At 40.5% G+C, this 26,849-nt stretch overlaps 1 protein-coding gene across 1 annotated transcript; it reads left to right on the top strand.

Moving 5' to 3' along the window:
* The first annotated feature begins 301 nt into the window (after window positions 1-301).
* Window positions 302-25,141, top strand: LOC129104355 (ras-specific guanine nucleotide-releasing factor 1-like). Its single transcript, XM_054615007.1, has 27 exons — window positions 302-577; window positions 6,501-6,607; window positions 8,051-8,198; window positions 8,993-9,085; window positions 9,833-10,086; window positions 10,215-10,294; window positions 10,511-10,704; window positions 11,808-11,917; window positions 12,120-12,238; window positions 12,747-12,907; window positions 13,367-13,430; window positions 14,347-14,489; window positions 14,693-14,775; window positions 15,472-15,720; window positions 18,266-18,639; window positions 19,068-19,189; window positions 21,107-21,275; window positions 21,687-21,793; window positions 21,914-22,026; window positions 22,515-22,575; window positions 22,665-22,771; window positions 22,903-22,987; window positions 23,173-23,370; window positions 24,133-24,212; window positions 24,321-24,438; window positions 24,529-24,597; window positions 24,871-25,141. The coding sequence occupies exons 1-27, from the start codon at window positions 302-304 to the stop codon at window positions 24,961-24,963; spliced, it is 3,777 nt and encodes a 1,258-aa protein (XP_054470982.1). The 3' UTR covers window positions 24,964-25,141.
* Window positions 25,142-26,849: the final 1,708 nt, after the last annotated feature.

Raw genomic sequence — 26,849 nt, forward strand, 5'->3', positions numbered from 1 at the left:
GGAAGGCTTTTGTGAGACGGCGTCGGCGGCGGCTGAGCCTTGGTGTGCAGTTGAATGCGTAACTTTGACTCTACGTGCATCATTTTATCTTCTTTTTCTTCTTCTTCTTCTTTTTTATTTCTTTCTTTCACCGTTGCAGACATTAAAGTGTGGCAACTGTGGATGATGATGGGCGCACGGGAGTGGGCTGCACACCAAGTCTGACCGGGTTTCGGAGGTGCTGAGGAGGGAGAAGAACATGTGAGAGTCCGCAGGCGTCCCCCCCCCCCCCCCCGCAGATCCTCTCGGATTCGCAGCCGAAATGCAGAAAGGGATGCGACTCAATGATGGCCACATCACCTATCTGGCTCTGTTGGCGAAGAAGGATGGGACGAGGCGAGGTTGCCTGAGCAAGAAAAGCTCGGACAACACAAAATGGCATTCAAAGTGGTTCGCTTTGTTGCAGAACATGCTGTTTTATTTCGAGAACGACTCGAGCTCACGCCCCTCCGGACTGTACCTGTTGGAGGGATGCGTTTGTGACAGGGCGCCGTCACCCAAACCATCCCTCTCAGCGAAGGAATGCTTAGAGAAGCAGGTGAGGTATCGATCACGCCAAGCTCCCCCATAAGTCTGACTGACTTACACTGCCAATGCGAACCGTGTCCCTGAACCGGCTCACACACACACACACACACACACACACACACACACACACACACACACACACATGAATGCGACCTGATGTCCCTCCTGTTGAGGAGAAACTTGCTTTCATCAGAGTGGCACTCCATGAAAGCATCATTTAAGGAGAGGAGGCGTCTGTGTTTACGCAGCGAAAGCGCAAGCGACAGAGTTGTTGTTGTTGTTGTTGTTGTTGTTATTTTTTATCCCAACATCTATTTATCACGCAAACAATGTCCCAGGGATGTTCACTTGACGTCCTGTGTTACGTAATGGCGTCATTCTAACTGATTGATTGTCTCGATTCTGCACTAAACAAAAGATGTAACTCATCAGAAATACAAAGACGTGCAGTGGTTTGGAGTTGACAGGATAAATGCAATTATCTAAAGAACTTTGCAGAGCTGGTTCACCTTCCTCCACTAACCCCCCCCCCTCTCCTTATCATAACAATATGTGTTGCAGCACATGTATTTTTATGTAAGAGGCTGTATTTTTAGACCTCCACAGTGCTCAGGGATCGCAGCTCATAGGTAGGGAGCAAACTTAAACAGCATCCAAACTTTGCAGGTTGCCATCTTGCGGAGGAGAGCTGCCCCTTCGCTGTCGTTTTGACGTATTGATTTAATTCCTTGTCTTGATATTAATAGCATCCTACCTTGGCAACTGCGTCTCTCCCCGGTTCATAGCTGCTTGGTTCTCTCATTATCATGGTGTTGATAAGGGAAAGAAGCCATGAATGAAACCCAAACGATGTCCCAGGCATGCTTTTTTGTTTTTCCAGTACGTTTACATTCCTAATGCATCTAGTGCCATGGATTAACATTGTGTGAGAGCTACACAATTTCCATTCTTTTTTTATTTTTTTATTAATGCCAGTTTGACAGGGTCAGAAATAATCTGAAGGAAAGCATGGTGTCCTCTAGCGAAACAGCTCGGAAGGCTTAGGAAGGCTGCTGCTGGAAGGAATAAACCTTGTGGCATAAAAGCATTAAAGAGCCGGAGAGGTGGTCAAGCAGCTGTGAGCTATATGACTGCAGTCACCTTTTGAAATCTGCTCTACCAGCTGCAGTCTCTTCTGCTTTCCCTGGAGCAGAGCCGATAAATAATTGAAGTCAAAAAGTCATTTTATCTGGTCAGTCATCATAAACTCCTTTTTAAAGGGGAAAAAAAGGTTGTCACTGTTTTCCACCAATGACATCAAAATGATTATTTTGGCATTTATTTTTGACAACCTTGACTTTCTGCCTGGCAGACATGTTGCACTTTCACTGTATGGTAAGTTTGTATAACAACAGAGAGACAAACAAGTTTCATTTTTAAAAAACTAGCACACATCATGTTTGTGTCATTGTATTGGGGTGTTTTGTCTTCTTTAAATACATTTCTTTTTTAAATATTTTTTATTTTGGAAAAATTTAAAATTAAATACATTTCTATGCATGCAACAAATAGACTCTGGCTTGGCTGACGAGGGGTTCATGATCCCCCTAGGCTACCCCTTTGAATTTTGTTATTAGATTTGAAAAGAAAAACAAACTAATATGGGTGCCCACATTATTCTGGACTCACAGGTTTTGAAAATAACTCGATGCAAAAAAAAAAATCCAGTTTTAGATAACTAGAACTTCCATTCAGTAATCTCAAACATTTTCAAACACCTTTAAAGCCTGCAAAGAGTGAGTGTTTACAAAAATAATCACCAACTAATTCCAGGTAGACCCAAAATCCAGTAGAAAAATTTAGCATGTCCTATCTATTCTCCCTATATGTCAGCTGAATATGCACCGCGATGGCATTTCTTAAAGCTAAATTATCTATCTAGCCAAAACAATGTTAGAGGGTATTTTCACATATTATTATTATTATTTAAAAAATCTGTTGAATTAAACAGCTTCCCTACTGTAGGTTGTCTGGTGAGGATCCCAATCACAAGTTATAATATTTATATTTTACTGTATAAATGACAGGTAAGGATGGACAAAGGGTAAATTCATTACGAGTGACAACTGTACAGTGGCTCCGACAGGTTGTGTTTGCAGCTGTTTTCATCAGCTGTACCTGGTGTCGCTGTCCACCGAACTGAACTCTGCTGTCACGTCATGTTCTTCAAACACTTGCCCTCTGCTCTTTGTTGGCAGATCTGTCAGGATTAGTAGCAGTGTCACCAAAAGGCCACCATACAGATGTGCCAGCAGAATTTAGACGATTCACAACAAGTAAATGCATGTTTATTTTAGCAGAGACCATTTATTCCCTGTAACAGAGTCAAATTTAGGTCTTTGGGGTTATAGTCCTCAGTAAGAAAAAAAAAATCACTGGATATTTGTTATTTTCCTAGCAAGCAAGATTTTGCCGCCAAGGAAACTTTGACATTCTGATTTTTTTTTTCTTTTTTACCAAGAAGTTTTAGTTGCCTAAAATTTCCCAGAAATGGGTTGTTTTGCAAGGCACTGACCAACAACCTACTTTATCATTTAGTTATGGGAACTTGTTGGTCACTCTTGAAGTGCAAGTAAACTTTTCTCACCGTCAAGCCTATTTCCCTAAAACCCAGTCAGGACAAGAGTTCTTTTCTTGGGATGAAATATGGACTGAGTGACATCTATGATGACAGCTGTTCATGCAGGCTGCTCCAGTGAATTTATTTCAACAGTGAATTAAATGAATTTGAAAGCCTTCAATTAGCATAACACAGTCTTCTGTTCAGCACGTGTCCCTTTACATAATATGTGTCAGGAATAAATTCTCTACAGTTTTGTGTTATTTGTGTGGGGGTGTGAAATTTTGTGCACACATACATGAAATTTGGATCTGTATTTGCACAGATGCGTGCTTTTCATGTGCGAGGACTGCATGCTTTGTAGGTGGCAATCAATCATGTCGGTGTACATGTCGTGTGTGGCTTGAAGTCTGTCTTCGCCTCAATGTGACCTCCTGGCATGCGCCGATGTCGATCTCTAAAAGGTGAAATGAGGACGGAGAGAGTAATCAATGCTCCAGGTGTCTGAGGGCATACAGATTTCCTTTTCGCTTTTCCCACTCTGGAAAAACAAAGAATGACACTTGAGTCAATAAGCAGACTGCAGAGGTCATCTGAAGCAACGTGACTGTAGATTTCTGACATTAAACCTGGTCCATATGCAGATTATAACAGATTTCTGATTAGTGTCTCAGTGGTGTGTCTGCATGTACTGTGTGTGTGTGTGTGTGTGTGTGTGTGTGTGTGTGTGTGTGTGTGTGTGTGTGTGTGTGTGTGTGTGTGTGTGTGTGTGTGTGTGTGTGTGTGTGTGTGTGTGTGTGTGTGTGTGTGTGTGTGTGTGTGCGTGTGTCAGAGCTGCAGGAGGAATGGCCGGGCGAGTGCTGGATCTTATCTGTGTGTGTGACAGGAAGAGGGACAATGCAGCGAATAGATGCCAAGCCAACTGCCACCTTGCAGGGCTACAGCGCTTTTTATAGCCCTCACTCCTCAAGAAGGCAAAAGATCTCTCTCTGCCTCCCTCTCAGTCTGTCTCTCCCTTCTCATTGTATTCTTTGGAGTGTTCTACTTTTTAAATGTTCTTATTCCCCATTTAGAAGGCGAGCTACGTTTAAGCCCACAGTTACTATGGCAACCCCTATTTGCATCTGAAAAAGTGCATTTGAAGGGGCCAACGAAATGTGCAACAACATGCCTCGGCATTGTGCTTCACTTAGCAAGTGCAGCAAATATGGGCATATGAAAATGTGAGGTGGTGAGGGGTGGAGGGCGGCTGAAGTGGAAATGCTTGATATGTTTTTGTTTTTACCGTTTTCTTTGTTTCACATCAACAAATTTACAAAAGAACAAAAGAAAAAGGATCTAGTCTACCATCATATTTCATACCTTGACTATTGTTTGTAGTGATTGTTATGAAGATGACAACTTTTTTTAAAATTACAGAATTAATCAAGTATAATCTTGAAGTGTAGGTTATACAGTAAACCATTTTTATACTGTATAAACGCCATGGCTGGGGTCAGTGTTAAGTTATCGCAGTAATTGTCAACACTATCTCTGTCAAAAGGACAGCACCAGAGCATGTGGGTCAATAGACTGAATGAATGTATCCATACATCAATAGTGGTCCATTATATCTTTTGCATCATGGAGTATCAATACTCCAAATATATTCCCAATTATTTTGAAATGTGTGTCTGTTAATGCATTTTTTCTTATTCAACTATTTAAAATTACCATCATGTACTCGACCACTTAGTCTTACTTCACCAATGTTAGCAATGCCACAAACCCAACCACTGTTTGTTTAATAATAACATCTTTGTTATTTAATACTTTTTTTCATGTACAAAATAATTTAAGTGGTAACGCTTCCCTTTTCTTCAAACTATAATTGCGCATTTAATGTAGGTGGCAAAATATGGAATGGCCACAAAGTGTTGTTACACCAAATACAGGAAATGGGTAATTCAAAAATCATAAACATAGAAATAAATGTATAGTTTGTTATCCAGTCAGACATTGCTTGATTTGTGTGTGATTTAGACTGACACCCCTGGTGGATAAACTGTTATAAAACCCCAGTAACATAATCCAGGTAAACTGTTTGGGGAGGAGTAGTGCTTTGAGAGAAACAGTCAGAAATCTAATCAATTGTGCTTTACAGCGGGACTCTTATACATTTTGTAGTAACTTTTGAAAAAACTTGTGATGTATCGTTGTGATAAAACAATGTTATGTTCTAAGTTAGTTATTAATGACTTCAAACAGAACATTAGGGTAGCTGTAAATGTATACATGTATAACAGAAAAAAAGTAAGATCAAATAAAAAGACTCTTTTGAACATGGCTTTATGGAGTATAAGACTACTGGAAAAAGCATTTTCAATAATAAAAAAAAATGGATCAAAACGTTTTTTAGAGATAAAATTACTTGTAAGTGTAGTAATAATATATGCGTTCATATTTTCTCTCTCCCAGGTGAAATTCAATACCTTTTGTCCATAGATTTTAAACAAGTATTTACTACGGGCTACATTGTCTCACTTACCAAGAGATAGTGTCTCTGTGACAAAAAAGGCTTGACACCACAGCTCACAGGAAGCGAGAGATGGGAAGCACGTTATTGACAAAGGCCCACTCTGCTGCTCATCAGGAAATATGGAACATTACTCCCGTTCACAAATGATTTGCTCTTGGCATTTGGGAGGGATAAAAAAAAGAAAAATCCAATATATTGGATTTGTGGGGGTCTATTTACAATGCATTAGTGTTATATAATTTGATGTGTTTCTACTACAAATAGGCTGTTCGTACTGTTAATGCAATGACCACCACTTTGTTGATTTGAGGATTTTACCTGATAAGCCTATTAGAAAACAATTCTGCATGCAATTGCCATAATTGCCATTTGTGAACCTTCAAGGCTGTAGGGTCACTGGGGATAATTGGCGAGGGAGTAAAAACAGGGCGAGGACACAGAGTTGTTTGTGTCACTAAAATGCAGCCAAATAACTGGGACAAAGCAAAACAAAATGTGGCGTCAGTGGAGAGGCTTCCACCAATTCAGAGGTGAGTTGCCAGGTTACAGGCAGAATGCACAGAGGCTTTATAATGAATCTCTCAAGACTTTTCCCTCAGGATCTCTCTCTCCCACTCATTCACACACATGGGCATGCATGTGTGTAGATTTCAATTTTAACACAATGTAGGTTTATGAAAAAAGACGGTCAGTGATGAGGTTTTCCCTTAGATAGGCTTTCCTGCAAATCTATCACTGAAATCCTTATAATATATGCTGATTGTCTTGTTACATGCTGAACAAATATTTGACTCTTTCCATCATATCTATTTCCAGTACTACTTTACCGTCACGTTCAATCATGACAACCAGAAGGCTTTGGAGCTGCGCACAGAGGACGTCAAGGACTGTGATGAGTGGGTGGCTGCCATCACACAGGCCAGGTACCAATCACACATGACCTTTCACCTACATACACAGTCAGCTGAGGATGTTGAGGAAGCGTGTGTGTGTGTGTACCTTGTGATGTAGGACATTGAAAGAGTTTTTAGAGCCTTTCCAGTTGAAAAAACTGGATTGGCTTAAAATAGTTAGTTACAGTACTATTAACTTCTTACAGCCTGATATTTCAAAGTCCACTAACTGAATAAAATGCCTTAAAAATAAAAAAGTCACATTAGCTCTCCTGCTTAAGTGTCCTTCTTGTCTAACTTGTGAACACACGTCTTGTCCTGCACCCTAGCTTGTCAGACCAGCGTTATCATAAACATTTATTAGGGAATCGTGCAATGCTAACTGCTAGCTAAGTAGCAGTTCAGCTGCAGCACATCAAACTGCATGTAAACGTACCTTCAAATGCCAAAAAGAGGGATGACTAAATATAAATTCAGTTGGACCTGAAAATTAGATATAGTTGTGGATCAACAGAGTCATTGAGATACATCCCTTGAACCCATGAATGTTTGATATTTGTCAGGATATTTTCTTCGGTGGACATTGCCACCCCTAAAGTCTTGCTGCTAGCATTGCTAAAAAAGCATTTGCGTTAACTCCATAAGTCTCATAAGGCTGACTAGGATGCTAAGAACTACACAGAATGTAATCAACCACAATATCAATTTAATAAACTATTATGTCTTCTCCAATATATTCTGCCTTCAGCTTGTTACTTAAGTCTCAGTAATATCAGAGAAAAGAGTTATAGAAGTTTGTGAATTAAAAATGAATGCACAACATTAACTTTCCCGTCATTTTTCCCACTGTACAATTCTGAGCAATAATGCCCATTTAAGATTTAGAGACAAAAGAAGGTCATGACAGCCCAGTGATATGATCACTCTAAATGTTAGCAGTGTGAAGTATGAGGCAAAAGGTCAATTGATTGGTCTTATTGAAGATCACATTGATTAATGTTCAGTCAAGACAGCAGCACTTACTGTAGTAAGTTGGCCTGTAAGATGTTAGACACAGCAGGGCAATGAAGATCTGTATTTACATATCATTATATTGCCTTTATTTAGGTTTCTTAAGTCTAGTTGCCATATTCTAAGGCTTTGAATTAATTTTTTACTCCTATTTATTTGAGCACATTTCCACTTTGACACACTGTTTTGTGACGTTGAATCAGATTAATCTAAAACCTTTTGTTGAATTGGGTAATGCTCAGAATTATTGCTCATGCAGAAGCAGGCTTTACACTTGGTTTGCTAAGCCCACAAGTATTTGAAGAACTGGTTGCATAAGTGCCTGGGCTCAGTGTGGACGTAAGGTCTGTGGTTCAATCATATGCTGATCAGAAGTCTGCTTTTGCTTTGATAAATCTATGGTGAGCCCATGAAACATGCGTTAATGAGGTCCTTATAATGTCTGTGTGCGTGTCTGTATAGTTACAGGAACCTGGCTACAGAGCATGAGACCCTCATGCAGAAGTATCTCCATCTACTCCAAATAGTGGAGACGGAGAAAATGGTTGCCAAGCAACTTCGACAACAGATAGAGGATGGGGAAATCGAGATAGAGCGGCTAAAATCAGAGGTAACTTGCCTTGTAATTTCATGCTAGTAATACCTGTGTGTGTGTGTTTTTTGATACTGTATGGTTTACTGATACAGAGAGAGGATAGATCGAAGTGAAAGTAGTCAGTCACAGAGTATAAAGACAGAAAGGGCAATGGACAAAGGTCAATACCCAGATTCAGAACCGCAATGTTGTGAGTTCAAGGCAAGCATCGCAGCTTGCAGGGAACCGAGACGTCCTTGTTAGAGACCCTGCGGTACTGTTACTGAGTGTTTTGTATTCTAATTATTCAGTCTAACATGGATCAAATGCATCTCTCTTTAATGTGCTAATGGCTAGCTCCATTTGAATTCAATGTTTTCAATATGCATGAATCAGCTTCTATTGTACCTGATACTGCAGGCTGCACCACAAAATGATAATCAACTGTCTCATGGCTAAAACGGGTAGTAGTAATGGATTTTGGGTTGTTTTGTTTAATTTCAGTCCTTTATTGAAAGCTGTTTGTCCCTGGTCTGTTCTTATTCATTCACTGTCTGATTCTAATGGGAGTAAATTAAACAGGGTTGAATAAAATGAAATACATTTAGATGCAACTGGTACAGTTTGTTCATATATGAATCCTTTGAAACCAGCTAATGGACCGAAACAACGTTGAACAAAAACCAAGCAAAAAAACAGAAAATAAAAGATTCAGAATCATGATAAAAACAGTGAGAGAATATGATATTACCAAGATCAAGAACAGGATAATAGATGCATACAGTGTGAGGTACTCATTCAATGCAATGTTTGTTTGTGTTGGATTTCAGATCGCTGGACTGCTGAAGGACAATGAAAAGATCCAGTCAAATCCAGAGGTGCCTCCAAGTGAAGACGACACAGAGATCAAGAAGATTAAAAAGGTAAGGTATGAATGCTTTAGTGCTTTGCCGTTTAAAAGGAGAAAGCCTGAATCACTCCTCTGTCTTCATCAAGAAAACTAAAGCAAAGAGGAAGACCAAATGGGAAGGGGGAAAGGACGGAGGGGAAGTTTGATCTGATCCAGAAGGGATCTACGTAAAGTTTCTGAAACAGGTTTTTATTTTAAAAAAATTGTTCTGTCTTCAGCTCTACTGAAGCAGCTGCCTGCTCCTTAATGAAGCTGCAAAGTTTTGGAAAGGCAGCTACTTTAAAGCTGAGAAGGCAACAATCCTATAGAAACCACTATACTTACTTCCAGGATGGACTACTATCTACATCGTGTGGTTAAGAGACAGTTCGTCGCTATCCAACAATGCTTCATGTAAACAATGATAATTGTCTTGAATAGTTAATGAAATACTTAAAAGTTATGTGACTCTATTGGAATCCACTTGACCAGACCTCATTTTTAATCAAATACTTGTTTTAATTAACATAAAAATATCAGTATATCAACATATCATGGCTGTCCAGTGAAAAGGAGATTTCTCCAAATTGTTCCCAAAGTTGCAGGAAAAGTTGGAGGACTAAATACACCTTTTTATAGAGAAAAGTAGCCTTTTTGTTAGGCTTGTAAAACTCTTCAAAAACCCACTGGAATACCTCAGTATAGTCACAAATCCATGCATACACACACAAATGCATATAAAGGTAGCTTAACTTGTGTGTGCTAACTGTTTTTATACCAGGTCCAGAGTTTCCTGCGAGGTTGGATTTGCCGCCGGAAGTGGAAAACCATCATCCAGGACTACATCCGTTCACCCCACGCTGAAAGCATGAGGAAGAGGAACCAGGTGGTGTTTAGCATGCTGGAGGCCGAGGCCGAATACGTCCAGCAACTCCACATCCTGGTCAACAACTTCCTGCGGCCGCTGCGCATGGCCGCCAGCTCCAAGAAGCCGCCCATAACTCACGATGACGTCAGCAGCATCTTCCTAAACAGGTGGCTGGTGCTGAGACTGGTTGTGATGGTGGTGTGACTCGGCGCAGTGGGAGCTGCCAACGGTTGTGAACAAAAGAGGGAGAAACAATAGCTCATAACCACTTTTTTGCTTTGATTTGTTTTATTAGTGAGACCATCATGTTCCTCCATCAGATCTTCTACCAGGGCCTGAAGGCCCGGATAGCCAGCTGGCCGACACTGGTGCTGGGTAAGAGACACGAAGACAACCCCTCATTCACACACATTTAGCTTGTTTTTCTTGGGGTTTGTTAAAGGGTCAGTTCCCCCAAATCATACATACAAAAGAAAGATATTGCAGATTTTTGTGAAATCTACCTGAGAGAGCCACCAACCAGCTTGTGGCAGTCATACCATCAAAAAACCTTTCTCTAGAAAAAAAACAATCCTTTTTTTCCCTTTACAGCCGACCTGTTTGACATCTTGCTGCCCATGCTCAACATCTACCAGGAGTTTGTGAGGAACCATCAGTACAGTCTGCAGATCCTGGCCCACTGCAAACAGAACCGAGACTTCGACAAGCTGCTGAAGCAGTACGAGGCCAAGCCCGACTGTGAGGAGAGGACGCTGGAGACCTTCCTCACTTACCCCATGTTTCAGGTGAGACTTCAGGGTTACAGTCTTGATAACAGCAGTATTTTGACACAATGTGTCATAAAGTATAAGCCTGTTCAAGTTGTTAAGTGCATGCACATAAACCTTACTTCCTTCTGATCAGGTCTTTGTGTGCCAACAACACTTTGGGGAAATATATTAAAATATGGTATTGTGTTTACTTTTCTGAAGTACTGACCTGACTTAACCAACCTTGGTTTACCTGTAAACATCAATATTCATGTTAGTATTATAAAGCAATCCAGAGCCACTTCAAGGCTGAACTATGGCTTTTAACACTTTCAATTTTCTGACTTTGAATTCTAACACAGTTAAACCAACAAGTGTAATGTTTTTGAACATTGCACAGTGCCAAAATACCGCATATCTCCAAGTTTTGTCAAAATCACACAGTGTTAGACCTTTATTACAGCCTCTCATTAGGCCAATTTGTTTACTTGTAGTCATAGTTGTATTGTTTGTGAGATTTATGCGACTGCATATCGGGTTTTTCAAAGTAAGACACATTTGACAGAAAGTATCATTCTGGTCTGGTCTAATCTGGGCCGTTGATTTATGGAAAATGACATTATAGTATAAAAAAGTTGATGGCTCTCTATTATGCAATCAATGTTATTTATGTGAAAAGGAATTATTCAAAAAAAATTGGACCATTGTAAGATGTCTTCATAGAAAACTTCTTTGTTTCTTAATCTTCAATAATGAAATAATGCAAACAGTCTTAGAACCTTTGCACAACAATCTGTGTTCAAATCAACTGAGGTTTTCAAAGCTACATTAAGGTCGAACAATTATGTTTCAAGTGAAGACAATGGATGTTCTGGTGATAAAGGAAATATAGTGTTTAATGGTGAATGTGAACAAAAGTGCCAATATTATAAGCAATCTGGTAAAAGAGAGGATCATTTCTAGTTATTAACCAGTCCAAGGCCATTAGAGTCAAGATGTTGGACACTGCTTTCTGAAAAGCTTGAAATCTTTATTTACACATTTTAACACTAAAAGATTAAAGGTACACATTTCAATTTTTCTGATGAGTTCTGATGAGTCATTTCTTTTAAACATCTTTTTCTCTCTTTCTCTCTCAGATCCCTCGTTACATCTTGACGCTACATGAGTTGCTGGCTCACACCCCCCATGAGCATGTAGAGAGAAACAGTTTGGACTACGCCAAAGGGAAACTGGAGGAACTTTCCAGGTAGCTCTATCAACAGTCAATCAATTGAAAATATATTGTTCATTGAGCTACAGAATATGTTAAAACTCACTCAGTGTGAATGAAAGAATACAGAGATGTCCGTTGGATTCATACAGTGATTTTGTGGAGGGATACTACGTATCAATGAATTGAACAAACAACTTGGACAGGGAAGTTTCTGATTTTCATTCTGCACTTTCAGAATCATGCATGATGAGGTGAGCGAGACGGAGAACATCAGGAAGAACTTAGCTATTGAGCGGATGATTGTGGAGGGTTGTGAAGTGCTGCTGGACACCAGTCAGACATTTGTCAGGCAAGGTAAGTAAGACAAAATCTTGAACAATGATTTTTGTTTGTTTGATAACCTTATACTCAGTAAAATTCACCAAAGACGCTTGCAAACGTGTAGGGCTGAAGACCCATTAATTTATTCAAGAGTTTAGTTTCTCTAATTTGGAGGCCACATCTGTACCCACAGTACCAAACTAAAGGAGACAGAACCAGCATTGGACAATTTCCTTGAAACTGTACTTGATTATTCATTTGACATTATACTCATTGAAAGAGTTTTTACTAATGACTCAACAGCAAAAGTATTGCATTACATTACTTGTTCATTTACATGTGCTACTCAGCAAAGCTCTGTCAAAGGTACTTTTACACAACAAACACCCACTCGTCACATCTTTTGAATTTAGCATCACATATGTGTTTTCTCCTGTGTGTGTGTGTGTGTGTGTGTGTGTGTGTGTGTGTGTGTGTGTGTGTGTGTGTGTGTGTGTGTGTGTGTGTGTGCGTGTGCGTGCGTGATGATGGCACTCCACAGGTTCCCTGATCCAGGTGCCAATGAGTGAGAAAGGGAAGATCACGAGAGGCCGACTGGGCTCTCTGTCTCTGAAGAAAGAAGGCGAGAGACAGTGTTTCCTCTTCTCCAAACATCTCATCATCTGTACCCGAGGCTCTGGGGGAAAACTACACATCACTAAGGTACAGTAGGATTGTACTTAAGAGGACCTGATATCAAAAAGATACAACCCAAATAATTGAGGTAAACTTTTTCTTAAAGTAACCTATAAAACGTATAAAAGATCAAATGTCGGAAGTTAATTCAAACAATTCTGGAGTTTGGAATTTCCACTCTACTGAGGGGTGAAAATGAAAAGGTTGACAAAGCTTTACATTTTGCCCAACAAGTATAAAATACACATGTAATAATTATAATTTAGTTTATCTTCTTTTTCTCCAGAAAATGTTTTAGTCACATCGAATCAAATCATAGCATTGACCCAGAGTTTTAATGTCCCTAGAGGGTACCGACATTTACAAAGTCGGTACCTTTTTCAGCAGCATTCGTTCAGATTTAACTAAAACAACAAAGAAACCTCCACTGTCTATTAGCTGGTAGCAAACAGTATGTGACCTTGTGACCTTTCAACCCTGTCACAGAATGGCGTGGTCTCTCTGATAGACTGCACACTGATGGAGGAGCCTGAGGGGACAGATGATGAGTGTAAGTTACTTCATACAATATATTCAAAAGTTTATATGTAGTAGTTGAAACATACAGTAAAGTGATGCAGTTTTTCAGTTAATGTGGCTCATTAAACTAGTAGACTTGAATAATTGTAAACCTTTCCAAAGACAAACTGTCAGCAATCAAAATTGTAATTGTGTTGTCTTGTGCAACATATTTCCACATTGTTGACTCTGACTCCTAGCATTGCATCATTTTTACCTTTCCACCTTTACTCCCACAGTCACTTTTGTTTTGGGAATAGAAAAACTTGGGCAGTTGAACTATAGATAATAATAGAACTGCAGATAAATAACATGTTACATTATTTTTCTGATGAGTTAAGTACTTTCTCCATAATAATCCTGTTTGCATGACTGTCCAGAGAGAGCTGTAGACTTTCTAAAAATACATTGTTTCTTGACTCACCACCATCAAACGTTACCAAAACAATCCCAATCATAATGGTTGAAACTGGTCGAAACGGTGTTGGTTGCACATTACTTAATCAAGCAAACCACAATAGATAATTGTTAATAATAGTGGTGTGCATCCATGCCACTCTCTCTAACAAATATCTTCACTTAAAACACTTATAATGTTGACCTCAATACTGGTCTGGGAATGTCAAGAATGCAAACTTTCTTCTTGTAACTTGCATTAAATGTTTCTGAATGTATAAATCAATATACAAACCCAGTTTAATTATACATGACACAAATCTTATTTAAAAATGAGCTTCTGACCTCTCAGAGCTTTGAGCTAGACTCAGTCACAATTAGAAACTGAACTTTGTGTGTAGTGTAAATATGTTTTAATCTTATTTTGTAATTTCTTTCTTCTCACAATATTCAATCTCAGTATATTTTATTTTACCCTGCAACAGTAAAATGAATATTGTTGAACATTGCAGCCAAAGAGGGGCGGAGTGGCCAGGACATAGAGCACCTGGACTTTAAAGTGATGGTGGAGCCCAAAGACGTCCAGCCCTTCACCGTCATCCTGGTGGCTTCCTCCCGACAGGAGAAATCAGCGTGGACAAGCGACATCAGCCAGGTAGGTGTCCTAACCTACGTGATTAAAGACTCAATGTGTTCCAAACAAAGCGATGATTTGACTTAAGCATCATTAGATAAAGAGAGTTTACAAAGATTAGAATAGAAACACTCTTATGTATGTTCAGGATAGGTTTGTTACCTCCCTCTTGCTTTGTTATAATCACTAACAGCCTTTTCCCTGTCTGTCTGCTTGCCTCACAGTGCATTGACAACATTCGCTGCAATGGTCTGATGATGAACGCCTTCGAGGAAAACAGTAAAGTCACCGTGCCACAGATGATTAAGTGAGAGACTGACACCTCGCAGAAATGCACATACATTATATATGCACAAACAGAAATTGGCGTTACATACATACATGAAAAATGCATGAACATGTGTGCACAAACTCTCGAACGTTTGTAGTGCTATACTTGTGAGGACCCTCAATGACATAACATAGTTCCCATGCTCTAACGTTTACCATCACAACTACATGTCTAACCCCAATTGGGCCTTAAAACAGCGGGTTAAACAAGTGAAAGGCAGACAAAATGATTTTAATTTTCAAAAATCTCCTCACTTTCATTGTCTGAAATTGGGCACACACACACACACACACACACACACACACACACACACACACACACACACACACACACACACACACACACACACACACACACACACACACACACACACACACACACACACACACACACACACACACACACACACCAGTCACCTACTGTTGTATGTATACACAGCTGAATATTCACTGTAGAGTTAAAAGGTCAAAATAAGTACTTTCTGATATTGTATAAATGTTTGTAAGTGTTTTTTTCTAGTTTGGAAACTACCCAGCCCATAGCAATGTTAATGCTTTACCCACTGACCCACATGTGACCATAAAAATGTACTAACTGGAGGTGGACTGCATAAGTACCGGGAGCTAAATCCCAGTGAGTCACATTCCTAACCTCAGTTAAACCCCAACGCAGGTCGGACACCAGCTTGTACTGTGATGATGTAGACATCCGCTTCAGCAAGATGATGAACTCTTGCAAGGTGCTGCAGATCCGCTACGCCAGCGTGGAGCGTTTGTTGGAGAGGCTGACTGACTTGCGCTTCCTCTCCATCGACTTCCTGAACACTTTCCTCCACTCCTACCGCGTCTTCACCAGCGCCGACGTAGTGCTGGACAAGCTCATCACCATCTACAAGAAGCCCATCAGTGCCATCCCTGCACGGTGAGTGATCCCCGAGTGAGGTTGTTCCAAGAGGTTTAGGGGATTTTATGATCTCACTGATATGCAATGTTACACACTAACCATATTTTAGTTGCAGGCTAATAGAGAAGGCTTGAAGATATCAACCAAATGTCTTGTTCTGCTTACTCTATGTGTGCACAAATTGTTTTTTAGGTGTTTGACCATTTATTAGTCTTACTTCTTCACATCACATTTACAGTATGCATGGTTTTGATTCCACACCTGAGGATTGTGGGAAAGTCTTTGCTCCAGTTCATAAGAAAATGCCTTTGACTTTGATGAAACAGAGCAAACACTGCTAAAAAGGCCTGAATACAGATTAGCATCATTTGTCAGTTATAAAGAGGTCTGCAATCAGCACTATGATATGTGACTTGTTTAGCAATGATTGAAGCTCAGTTGGTTGGTCAACCACCTTGATCCAGAAATAAAACATTTTATCGATATAACTATTGGATGGGTTGCCACGTCATTTTGTACAGATATGCATAGTCACCAAATGATACATCTTACTGACCTTGAGGATCAAGTCAAAGTTTCAATAAAGTTTGGTTTATGACCAAATACTTAATAAATAAGGACATTCCCATCAGCATTTCATTAGCATTATCACTGTAACCATGTTAGAAAACAAACGTTAACTCAAAGCACCCCTGTGCCGAGTACAGCTCCACAGAGCGGCTAACATTGCTTTAAGTAAGACTCTTAGGCTTGTTGCAGTAAACCGACATGGAACAACTTGCTGAGTTCAAAGGTCAAATTAAATCTTAAAGCCCATCAGTCCAAAAACGGCATAATTATTTGATATGTGAAGGCGTTGATGGAGAGTTTATTTGTACAGCACCTTTCAACAACAAGGCAAGTCAATGTTCTGTACATGTGGCGGACTTGAAATGCACGACGACATCAGCCAAAGAAAAAATCAAAAGAAAAGTGTCTCAACCAGCTGAAACTGCAGCTAGAACACACCGCCAACCTCTGTAACAGTGTTTGCAATTGTGATCAAGTTCAGAGTTGCTCTAGTCCCTCTTCATGAATTGTTTCTACCTATAAACAGGCGAGCTAAAATGGTTTGTTACACTTAACTCTACCAGGCACCTCAGTGCGAGGCCAATCCATGTAGCTTGTGACAACTGATAAAGGAACAAAGTTTGAGATGTATTTTTTTCTACGAAGGATGCAGCAACAGTGCTGTAATGGTGCAGTGAAAAGGTGGGACTTCCCCTGTGTCTGGATTTGTCTTTGCTCTCACGTGGACTGTCTGTACGCAGCCCATCACGCTGTCATACCCTGTCCAGGTGAGAAGGGACCAGAGGAGAGGCAGCGAGAGGTCACACCAACACATCCCCTCCTCCCGTCTTCTGTCCACCATCACAGTTAATTGGGTCCTGTGTCCGCCCACCTCCCCCTTAACCCCTCCTTTTCTCTCTCTTTCCTCTCTTTTACCCTTTTCCATTCTCTCACTTTTATTTTTCTTTCCACGAGTCTGACCATTCCTCTCTCCGCTGCGCTGTCACCATGGCAACCCTTCACTCTGCTGCAGGACCCCACCCTCTCCCTCTCTCCTCGTCTTCTCCCTCCCTCCCTCCCTCTTTCTCTCCCTTTCTCCCATCATCTGCAGCGGCTCTACGGTATTAAATATTGATGGTGGTGTTTTGCACCCAGACCTTGCTCTCCTTTCTTGCTCCTTCTTTCTTTTTGGCTTACTCCTCTCTCTTCTCCTGCTTTCCTCTCGTTTTTCCCTCATTCCCGCTTGACTTGTGACCTCTCTCCACTTTGCTTTTTGTGCTTTGCCTTTTTCTTTTCGGCTCCCCCTTCTCCCCCTCTCCCTGCCTCCCCCATTCCTATCTTTGTCATTCTCACCTTCTTTCTTCTGCAAATTTAGGCGAGGAGACACAACATGGCTGCAGCTTACATCATACAGAGCTGGAGGCTTCCCATTCGCCCACTCTTAGCCAGCAGCCTTCGCTGTGGTGGAATCCATATCCACTATGTTGCTCCTTTCTCGCCCCCTCCCTCTCAGTCTCACTGTTTTTGCCCCTACTTTTTTTTTTGCACTGCACCTCTGTCTCTTTCCCCCTACTTTCCCTCTCTCTTCCTCTATCTGGCTCCCCTTTCCTCTCTGTTTCTCTCTCCCCATGTCTCTGTGGGCCTCCCCTGGGCTGGTTGCTGTTGGCAGCACCCGTGCCTCCCACACTGTCACTTGACATGCTATTTATAGGCCTTCAGAGGGGGTGGCTCTCAGTGCAAGAAGGATGCTGTCTTAAACAATGTAGCTTAAATAAAAGAGGCAGGAGCTCCCGAAGAGCCCTGTGGTTAATGTGTTCCCTCTCTGCTTCTGTGTACTGAAACCAAGTGCATCATGCACCCCCATTATCACCAATTCATCCCTCTAGCTTATTCAGGTCACTCGGAATAATCAACCAGAAACCCATAGTGATGTTTGTAGTTGTGAAAGATGCTCTTCTTAATGTTCACCCTTCTGTCTTTTTTTCCGCCTTTTCAATTCTCTCCTCTTCTGCAGTTCTTTAGAGCTTTTCTTCGCCAGCAGCCAGAGCAACAAACTCCTCTACGGCGAGCCACCCACGTCGCCACGTGCCAGCCGCAAGTTCTCCTCCCCTCCTCCGCTCTCCATCACCAAGACGTCCTCGCCAAACCGCCGTCGCAAGCTTTCGCTCAACATCCCCATCATCACAGGGGGCAAAGCCCTGGACCTGGCTGCACTCAGCTGCTCTCCCAATGGCTATGCAAGCATGCACTCCACCATGTCGCCCTTCAGTAAGACCACCCTCGACATCAACAAGCTTTATGTGTCCAGCACCATGGCCAGCAAAATCCCAGATGAGGGAGAGTCCAAAGCCGAAGGCAAGGCTGAGGAGTCTGTCCTCAACAAGCAAGGTCAGAATCACTGTCCATGGGATTTTGCTCAGCTTTAATGAGGTTCATGTGTAGTGTTGCAGCATTTTATCAAGCCTGCTGTCATGCTCATATCTTGTATGTATCCTCTCCTCTACAAATTTGACTGTCTCTCCCATCAAAGTAAGAGTGGTACTGAGTATATTTTGCATATTTTAGAGCTGAATTAAAAACATAATCAGCTTCTTAAAACAGTTTTATTTGAGCTTGCTCAGCAGAAGAGCAGCAGTACATCCATGCATGTTTTTTTATATATATATATAAATTAAATTGAAATGTTTTGACCCAATCGTATCATTGCCAGCTACCACCAAGCTCAACCCAGCAGTTATGCCCGTACATCCCTTTCAAACACGTCTCCTCCTTTGCTGCCTTATTATTCTTGATTGTGAAACCCTTTTTCTGTCCAGATCTGTCTGTGAGAGAGGAATGTGATGAGGACCCGAGACAGAGTGAAGAAGCAGAAGCAGAAATGTCTCCTCCCAAATCACCATCAACACCCAAGAACGTGAAGTCGAAAAACTCTGGTGCAGTATACTTTGTCTCTCCGGCATTGTGTTACAACACACTGTTCTGCTTAAGAGGTTCGCCACACTTTTAGAACATGGTGTGATCTACTTTTAAATACCAACCCACCAGTTAAAAACACAAACGAGTTGGCAAGATTGTTAAGCAATTTGGCAAGAATGTAAGAGCTGGCAAACGACAGTAGCTAGCGCTTGGTGCTAGTGACATAGAGTACTTGCCAGTGGAGTGTCTTGGCGAATTAGAATATGACAAAATAAAATCAATAATAATAGATCATGTCAATAACAACAACCGTTCGTAACATGAAGCACAAACCGGCGTGTTTTTCTTATGTCACATCCTTTATGAGCACTTGAATGAATAATTCCAGTTTGCAGATTACATGATCGAACTAGTCAGAAAACCAGATAATGTGCAATGAACAGTTTAACTGAAATGAAATTAGTTTTAAAAAGAGCTTTTGTCCAGTGGAGCTGTACTGAAAAGACCTGTAGCAGAAGAAACACCAGTTGGTATTTATATACAGATTAGGCAAGATATTTCCTGACAGTGTGTTTACTTTCTTACAGAGAGATAGATGAGAAGATTGATACCATTTTTATGTTAGTAAATATATGTAAATAAGAAGCCACTTCCGCCTGCTGGTTAGCTTAGTTTAGCATGAATATGGGAAACAGGGGGAAAACAGACAACCTGGCTCCGTCCAAAATCATCCTACCAGCACCTCTAAAGCTCACAAATGAACCACAAACCCCCAGTTAAACCACAACTTGTTGTTAGTAAGCGAACAGATTTTGCTGCAGTTGGACAGAGCTAAGCTGTTTTAAACCGGTGTTGCCTGTGTGCAAATCTAAGCAAACTGGTTGCTGCCAGTAGTTCATATTTACTCTACAGACATGAGAAGGTTGACCACATCTATTTTTAGGCCATACAAGGCAAGCGTAATTCCCAAAATGTCAAAATATTGCTTTAATACATTTGAAACATTCAGGAGTTTGATTTATTCATAAAAAATGTCAGCAAAGCAGAATAAACAGGCGGCTGTCTCACAATAGAAAATACGGGTACATTTTAGGTCTAAATCATGTTTTCTGTGGAAATATAATGATATATTCAAGGCAACAAAAGGTGTCATTGTGATTTTTACCATCAGATCCATTTTTACCATCCAGCAGTGTCAGATTGTGCGTGTGAGAGGTGCAAAGAGGTTGAGATGAGAAAAGTAACTCATAGAGTTAAATAAACACTGCAGCAGTGGACTGTATAGCAAACTTTTTTTTTTTTCGGAAAATGACAAGCGTAACAATAACCAAATAAGGTCTTGATAAAAACCACCCACAGCCTCCTGGCCCTCCCCTGTACCGCACAGAGAGGGAGCATCCACCCCGTAGGTAGTCAGGCACAATTCATCCCCAGCGTGTTCTCTTCCCACGGTGCTGGATACAAGGGAAGCCAGTGCCTTGTGTGAGTAGGTGGAAGGAAACCTTGTACCTTAGCAACGATGTGCATGTTCTTCTATACCGCCCCCGGCTCAACGGAGGAAGGCAGGGAGGAAGGGGGGGAGAGAAGGAGGGAGGCAGAGAGGCAGACACAGTGGAGTGTACACCGTCACTGCCACGAGCTGCAGGACACACTGTGCTGGGTTTGTTTCAGCTCTCTGTTGCCCTCCACTGGTCAACAACTTAGTTTGATTAATCCACAAATAGTATTTCCACAGCACTACAGAAATAACCTTTAATAGCTCAACAGATGAGCCACCCTCAATTCCCATTTCTGCCTAATCCTGAGGCTTGTTATACTGTTTTTGTAAATTAAAAATGCTCTAGTGGAAGTATCCTTTAACCGTTTGATGACAATAATGAAGAATAGTTAAGGGTTTTTATCTTATAAAAGTTTCTGTTTTGTCCCCCTCGCTTTAGAGTTTTCCCTGTTTTCCTTCAACAATGGCATGGTGGTGTCGTCTTGCCGGGAGCTGGACAATAACCGCAGTGCCCTTTCTGCTGCATCGGCCTTTGCCATCGCCACCGCTGGTGCCAACGAAGGCACGCCAACCAAGGAGAAGTACCGCCGTATGTCGCTTGCCAGCACAGGTCAGTCACAGGAGGGGATGCTACTTCAATTGAGGAATATTAGGGAATACAAATAAAAAACAGCAACTCAAATCTAGTATTGTTTCTACAAAAAAAACTCCTTGATTGGACGACAGATGACTGAAAAACAGTTCATTTCTGGTTGAACAAATAAGTCACAGTGACATACAGTAGATAAGCGAAAACATAAGCAGTTTTATGACTTATGACCACCAGGGGGCTTCCAAACAAATTAGAATTGTCATGTCATCATTTACGTAAGCATCTGTTTCAGATATCTCTGAGAAAAAGCGGATCATATCAATATAAATTTATATAATGTACTGTTTTTTCTGTATCTGGAAGCAGGTAATAGTCTTACATCAATGTGGGAATTTATTTTGACTGCGACTTTGTTCAACCGGGTTCCAGGTTTTCCGACAGACCAGAGGAATGGGGACAAAGAGTTTGTTATCAGGAGAGCTGCCACAAACAGAGTCCTGAATGTACTGCGTCACTGGGTCTCCAAACACTCACAGGTACAGTTTACCTTCCCCTCTATCGTTTTCTTTGTTTCAATCTGTCTTTCTATGCCTGTGCAGAAGAAAAAAACAACACTTCTGTAATGACTCTGCTGTTGTTCCTGTGTTGGTCCTCAGGACTTTGAGCTCAACACAGAGCTGAAGATGCGGGTAATTGGCTTCCTGGAGGAGGTGATGCATGACCCGGAGCTCCTGACACAGGAAAGAAAGGCAGCTGCCAACATCATCAGGTTGGTTTTCTGTTATCATTGCTTGATCGCACATGAAGTCATATATGACACATCTGTTTGTCAGCTCCTTTTAGAAAATAACTTCTGCAAAAGTATTTCTAATGCCAGTAAATGGAGATACAGTACATCCCAGGTCCCTGTTGGCCCTCCACAAATGGACCTAGACACTGACAGTGAAGCCACATAAACTTAATCTTTTCTTCTGAGGAGCAGTTTCACATTGTACACTCGTACAGCATGGCAAAACTGGAGTGAACCCCCAGTATGGTGTGTGGGCTAACAACCCCTCAGCATGCCCTACTGCTACTAACCATGATCAACACAAGAAGCTGAAGCCTGTAACCGAAACTTAACGAAGAGAGAAAAGAATACCCAGTGTGCTGGGTCAAGTTGAGCACTTTAGGACTGGTTCAATTTATGTCTCCTCAGGTCATGGCAATTGTGGACAAACTTGTCAAAGAATGACACTTGTATGTTTATGCATGTAGGACTCTCACTCAGGAGGACCCTGGGGACAACCAGGTCACACTGGAAGAGATCACACAGATGGTGAGTGATATGAAAGACCTTTTCAGTATGAAAAACCCCCTGTATTTCTTAAAATACTGTACATCCTGTATAAATGATTTCTGTGTCAGGCCTCGGAGGACTGTAAGACTGAGCCGTTTGAGAGCCACTCTGCCCTGGAGATAGCTGAGCAACTCACGCTGCTGGACCACCTGGTCTTCAAGGTCATCCCCTACGAGTGAGTATACAGGCATGCATGTGCACGTGCAATGTAAAATAACCAACACAGGCACTTGGGTGTAAATGTTGTAAATGTTGGTGTGTTTTTTATTGTTTATTATTTGAAAAAAAAACCATTTTCTTCTACAGGGAGTTCTTTGGTCAAGGCTGGATGAAGAACGACAAGAACGAGAGAACTCCTTATATTATGAAGACAACCAAGCATTTCAACGATGTATGTGTTTACCCTGGTATTGTGAATAAAAATATAAATGTCTATTATAGTTAGATTGATTGATTGATTGATTGATTGATTGATTGATTGATTGATTGATTGATTGATTGATTGATTGATTGATTGATTGATTGATTGATTGATAGTCTTTAATATCCCCATGAATTTTTCTCTTTTTTTGTCAGATCAGCAACAAGATCGCCACAGAGATCCTGCAGTGGGACGATGTCAACATGCGAGTGGCGGTCATCGAGAAATGGGTGGCAGTGGCTGACATCTGTCGCTGCCTCCACAACTACAACGCCATGCTGGAGATCACGTCCTCTCTCAATCGCAGCTCCATCTTCCGCCTCAAGAAGACCTGGCTGAAAGTCTCCAAGCAGGTATCAGACATTTCTGACGTTGCTTCCCAGCAGTAAAGTTAACTGTGTGCAAGATTTTCAGGATTTAGCTAAGTAATTAGTAATAAAGCTTAGCTGGCTCTAAAGGAATAGTTTACCACTCTGGGAAATATGCTTACTTGCGTAAGATGTGAAGATCAATACCCCTCTCTTGTTTGAACAATACATATAAGGCTTTCTGGGGAGCAGTGACTTCCTGGAGTTGTGTTGTCACTGTTGCAGAGCAACCAGCAAAGACTACAAGAATCATTGTTTTCACTCTTGGTTTTTTGTACAGGTTAAACAAAACAGGTATAACTTGTAAATGATTGAGCTAGAGAGGTTAAGCTAGTCAGATTTTGTTTCCTTTGGATAGAACCAGGTCAGTTGATTGCCCAAGTTTCCAGTCTTTACGCTAAACTAAGCTAAGCTTAGCTAAACTAATTGTCCCCTGGCTCTAGCTTTTTAATAAGTGGACACTTATGAAAGTAGTAACAAACTTCTAATCTAACTCTTGGCTATAATGTGAATACTTATATTTTCTTCAAGCTTTTTTTGTTCAGTCATACTGAAGTGAGCATTTCAAATTTCATAATTTCATTTGAGTCAAAAATGAAAAAAAATGAAAGGAAGACGATGTGCTCTTAGTGATGCTGATAAAGTATTTTTGAAGTGCATTGTCCTCAGTTCATAAAACTCTGATAAAGATTTAAATTACCTTTTTGGCTGCTTGTAATAACAGTTTTGCTTTGACCCATCTTCTAGACAAAGACTGTGATCGACAAGTTACAGAAGCTGGTGTCATCAGAGGGGAGATTCAAAAACCTAAGAGAAGCTCTGAAGAAGTATGTATCTATAGCTTTTCACTCAAACATTGTGTTGGAGGAGTTTTGTACATTCCTCTTTATGTTTGAGCGCCATATCTCTATATCTGACCCTCCTCCTGTCCTCAGCTGTGACCCTCCCTGTGTTCCCTACCTGGGAATGTACCTGACTGACCTGGCCTTCATCGAGGAGGGAACTCCCAACTACACTGAGGACAACCTGGTTAACTTCTCCAAGATGAGAATGGTAAAGAACACCAGTGTGCTGAAGTAAACACAATAGCATGAACACAATGTTGTTCCTGTCTTAAGTTGTTTTTATTTCATTTGTCTCCAGATATCTCACATTATCAGAGAAATACGACAGTTTCAGCAAACGGCTTACAAGATTGATTATCAACCAAAGGTGAGTTTTGCTTTTGTAGTGTTTTATTGTGTATTTCATACTTTTTCATGTCTTTGATTACTAGATATTATTAGGTATTACTTGACTAGTATTGCAATGTAATTTTAGTTTTCCTAATAGTCTGTATCATTCAGCAAACGTATATATTTGTTCAGAAGAAGTTATTTTCACCATATTCCTTATTTATCCAGTTTATATTTCTGTTTGTTCCAGATATGAATGGAATCTTGGGACACTCATTTTAAATTTTGTCTGTGTTTGTTATTGCTTTAGGTTGCAAAGTACTTGCTGGACAGCAGTACAGCCCTGGATGAGGAAAGCCTGTATGACGCTTCTCTGAGAATCGAGCCCAAAACTTCAACTTGAAGAGGATCTCACTCTTTCAACCTTCATATGGATCAAAAGTTATTTAATGTCATGTACACAACAATTGCAGAGAAGCAGTCGTCAGCAATGAAAACCTTAGATCTCCGGCTCACTCCAACAGTGATCACACAAGTAAAAAATTTGAATCTACAACATAAAATTGTTTGTACAAGTTAAAATATAGGGATACAATTTAACATAAATAAAATCTAAAATGAAACAATATGTAATTGTGGTAGACAGTAATTGCAAAATTGTTAAACTGGGATCTAGAAATATATATATTTAACTTACTGTAATATTTAACTTACTATATATATATATATATATATATATATATATATATATATTTTTATATATATATATATATATATATATATATATATATATATATATATATATATATATATATATATATATATATATAAAACAGTAAGTTAAAGTATGTGAAGGTAAAGCGGTCCCTGATAATCCTGTTGGCCTTCTTCCTGCACCGCTGGGTGTTGAGATCCTCCATGGGTGGCAGCTCCTTCTTGGTGATGTGCTGAGCAGTTTTCACCTCTCCCTCTGTAAAGCTTTACTGTAGAGGGCGGTGCAACTGCCATTGTAGGAGGTGATGCAGCCAGTCAACCAGTTCAGAGGAGTGTACAAAAACAATATATCATAATGTACATAAACTATTATTTGTATTAGACACAGTAGGCCGTGCCCTTCTAGTATGTGCTCCCCAATGGACTCGTTGTGTATAATCGTTATTAGAGACTGAGTAGAAGCCCAGAGAGGTTTTATTTATATAGTTACAGAGTATTTATATGTTATTTCTCGTCTTAAATACCATTTTATGATACATTTATTTTCAACCACAGAGCAAACAGATGAGAGAGTATATAGAGAAGATATTTAGTCATATTCTATTGGGAATGTGCAGTATGGAAAAAGGCTCTCATTCATTAGAAATGGTGGTCACAAGACATGATGATCAACTCCCACTTTTCTGCTTTGATGTAAAAGTCGGAAGAAAGAACTGCACGTAAGTGCAACTGTCTCTTGACAAATCCTCTTACACACATTCTGCCTGATTACAACAGCTATTTCGTCAGCTAATTTGTCTTCAAGTGTAGCTCAAATATCTGTGAATCCATTGGCTGCATGTACTTCAAAGTTGTGTTATCCTTAAGATTTCAGTCCTGGTTGATTTGGATACAGTGCGAGAATGGCAGACTCCGCCACTAACACTGAAAACTACTTATTATTGAATGTATGTGGAATGGCTATTCCAGAAACGATGCCGGCCACTTATCAAAAATGGGGTCTGACTTAAAAAACAAACTATTATGACACTTTAGAACACTTTCCCTCTCAGAGAAATAAAGGGAGTGAAGAGTGGGACTGCCGCGGTGGCTAAAGTTGAATCATGTGCGCTGATGTTTAATGTAGCCGCTGAATGACAGAGATTACAGATCTGGAAGTGTTGGGAGTCAAACTGAAACAAGAATACCTGCTGATTTCTTATTGAGCTGGGACACGTGTTTTCTGTTTGGAGAGATGGGTTTTTATGCTTTGCTTATTATCACTTTATTCCCCTGGTGGGCAACATGATGTATATACAGTATAAGCACCGGGCAGTGTATGTAGCAGACGTAACCAATATTGAGCCACTTCAGGAAGTTCAATTTCCAGCTTCACTCAGACAGCAAGAGCATAGTTTTTATGGTTAATCCTCTTTGGCCAGTGCATTATGGTTTTGCCTTAATCATGAAATGGATTATATACAAAAGTATGTAAACTATTTTGTTCTACAATTTGCCAATGAAGCAGAAATATTTGCTGTGTACAATATTGTGTACAGGCAGTCTGATGCATTTCCTAACGTGCAATGTGTTAAA

The sequence above is a fragment of the Anoplopoma fimbria genome, chromosome 2 (genome assembly GCF_027596085.1).
Source record: "Anoplopoma fimbria isolate UVic2021 breed Golden Eagle Sablefish chromosome 2, Afim_UVic_2022, whole genome shotgun sequence".
Taxonomy (NCBI): domain Eukaryota; kingdom Metazoa; phylum Chordata; class Actinopteri; order Perciformes; family Anoplopomatidae; genus Anoplopoma; species Anoplopoma fimbria.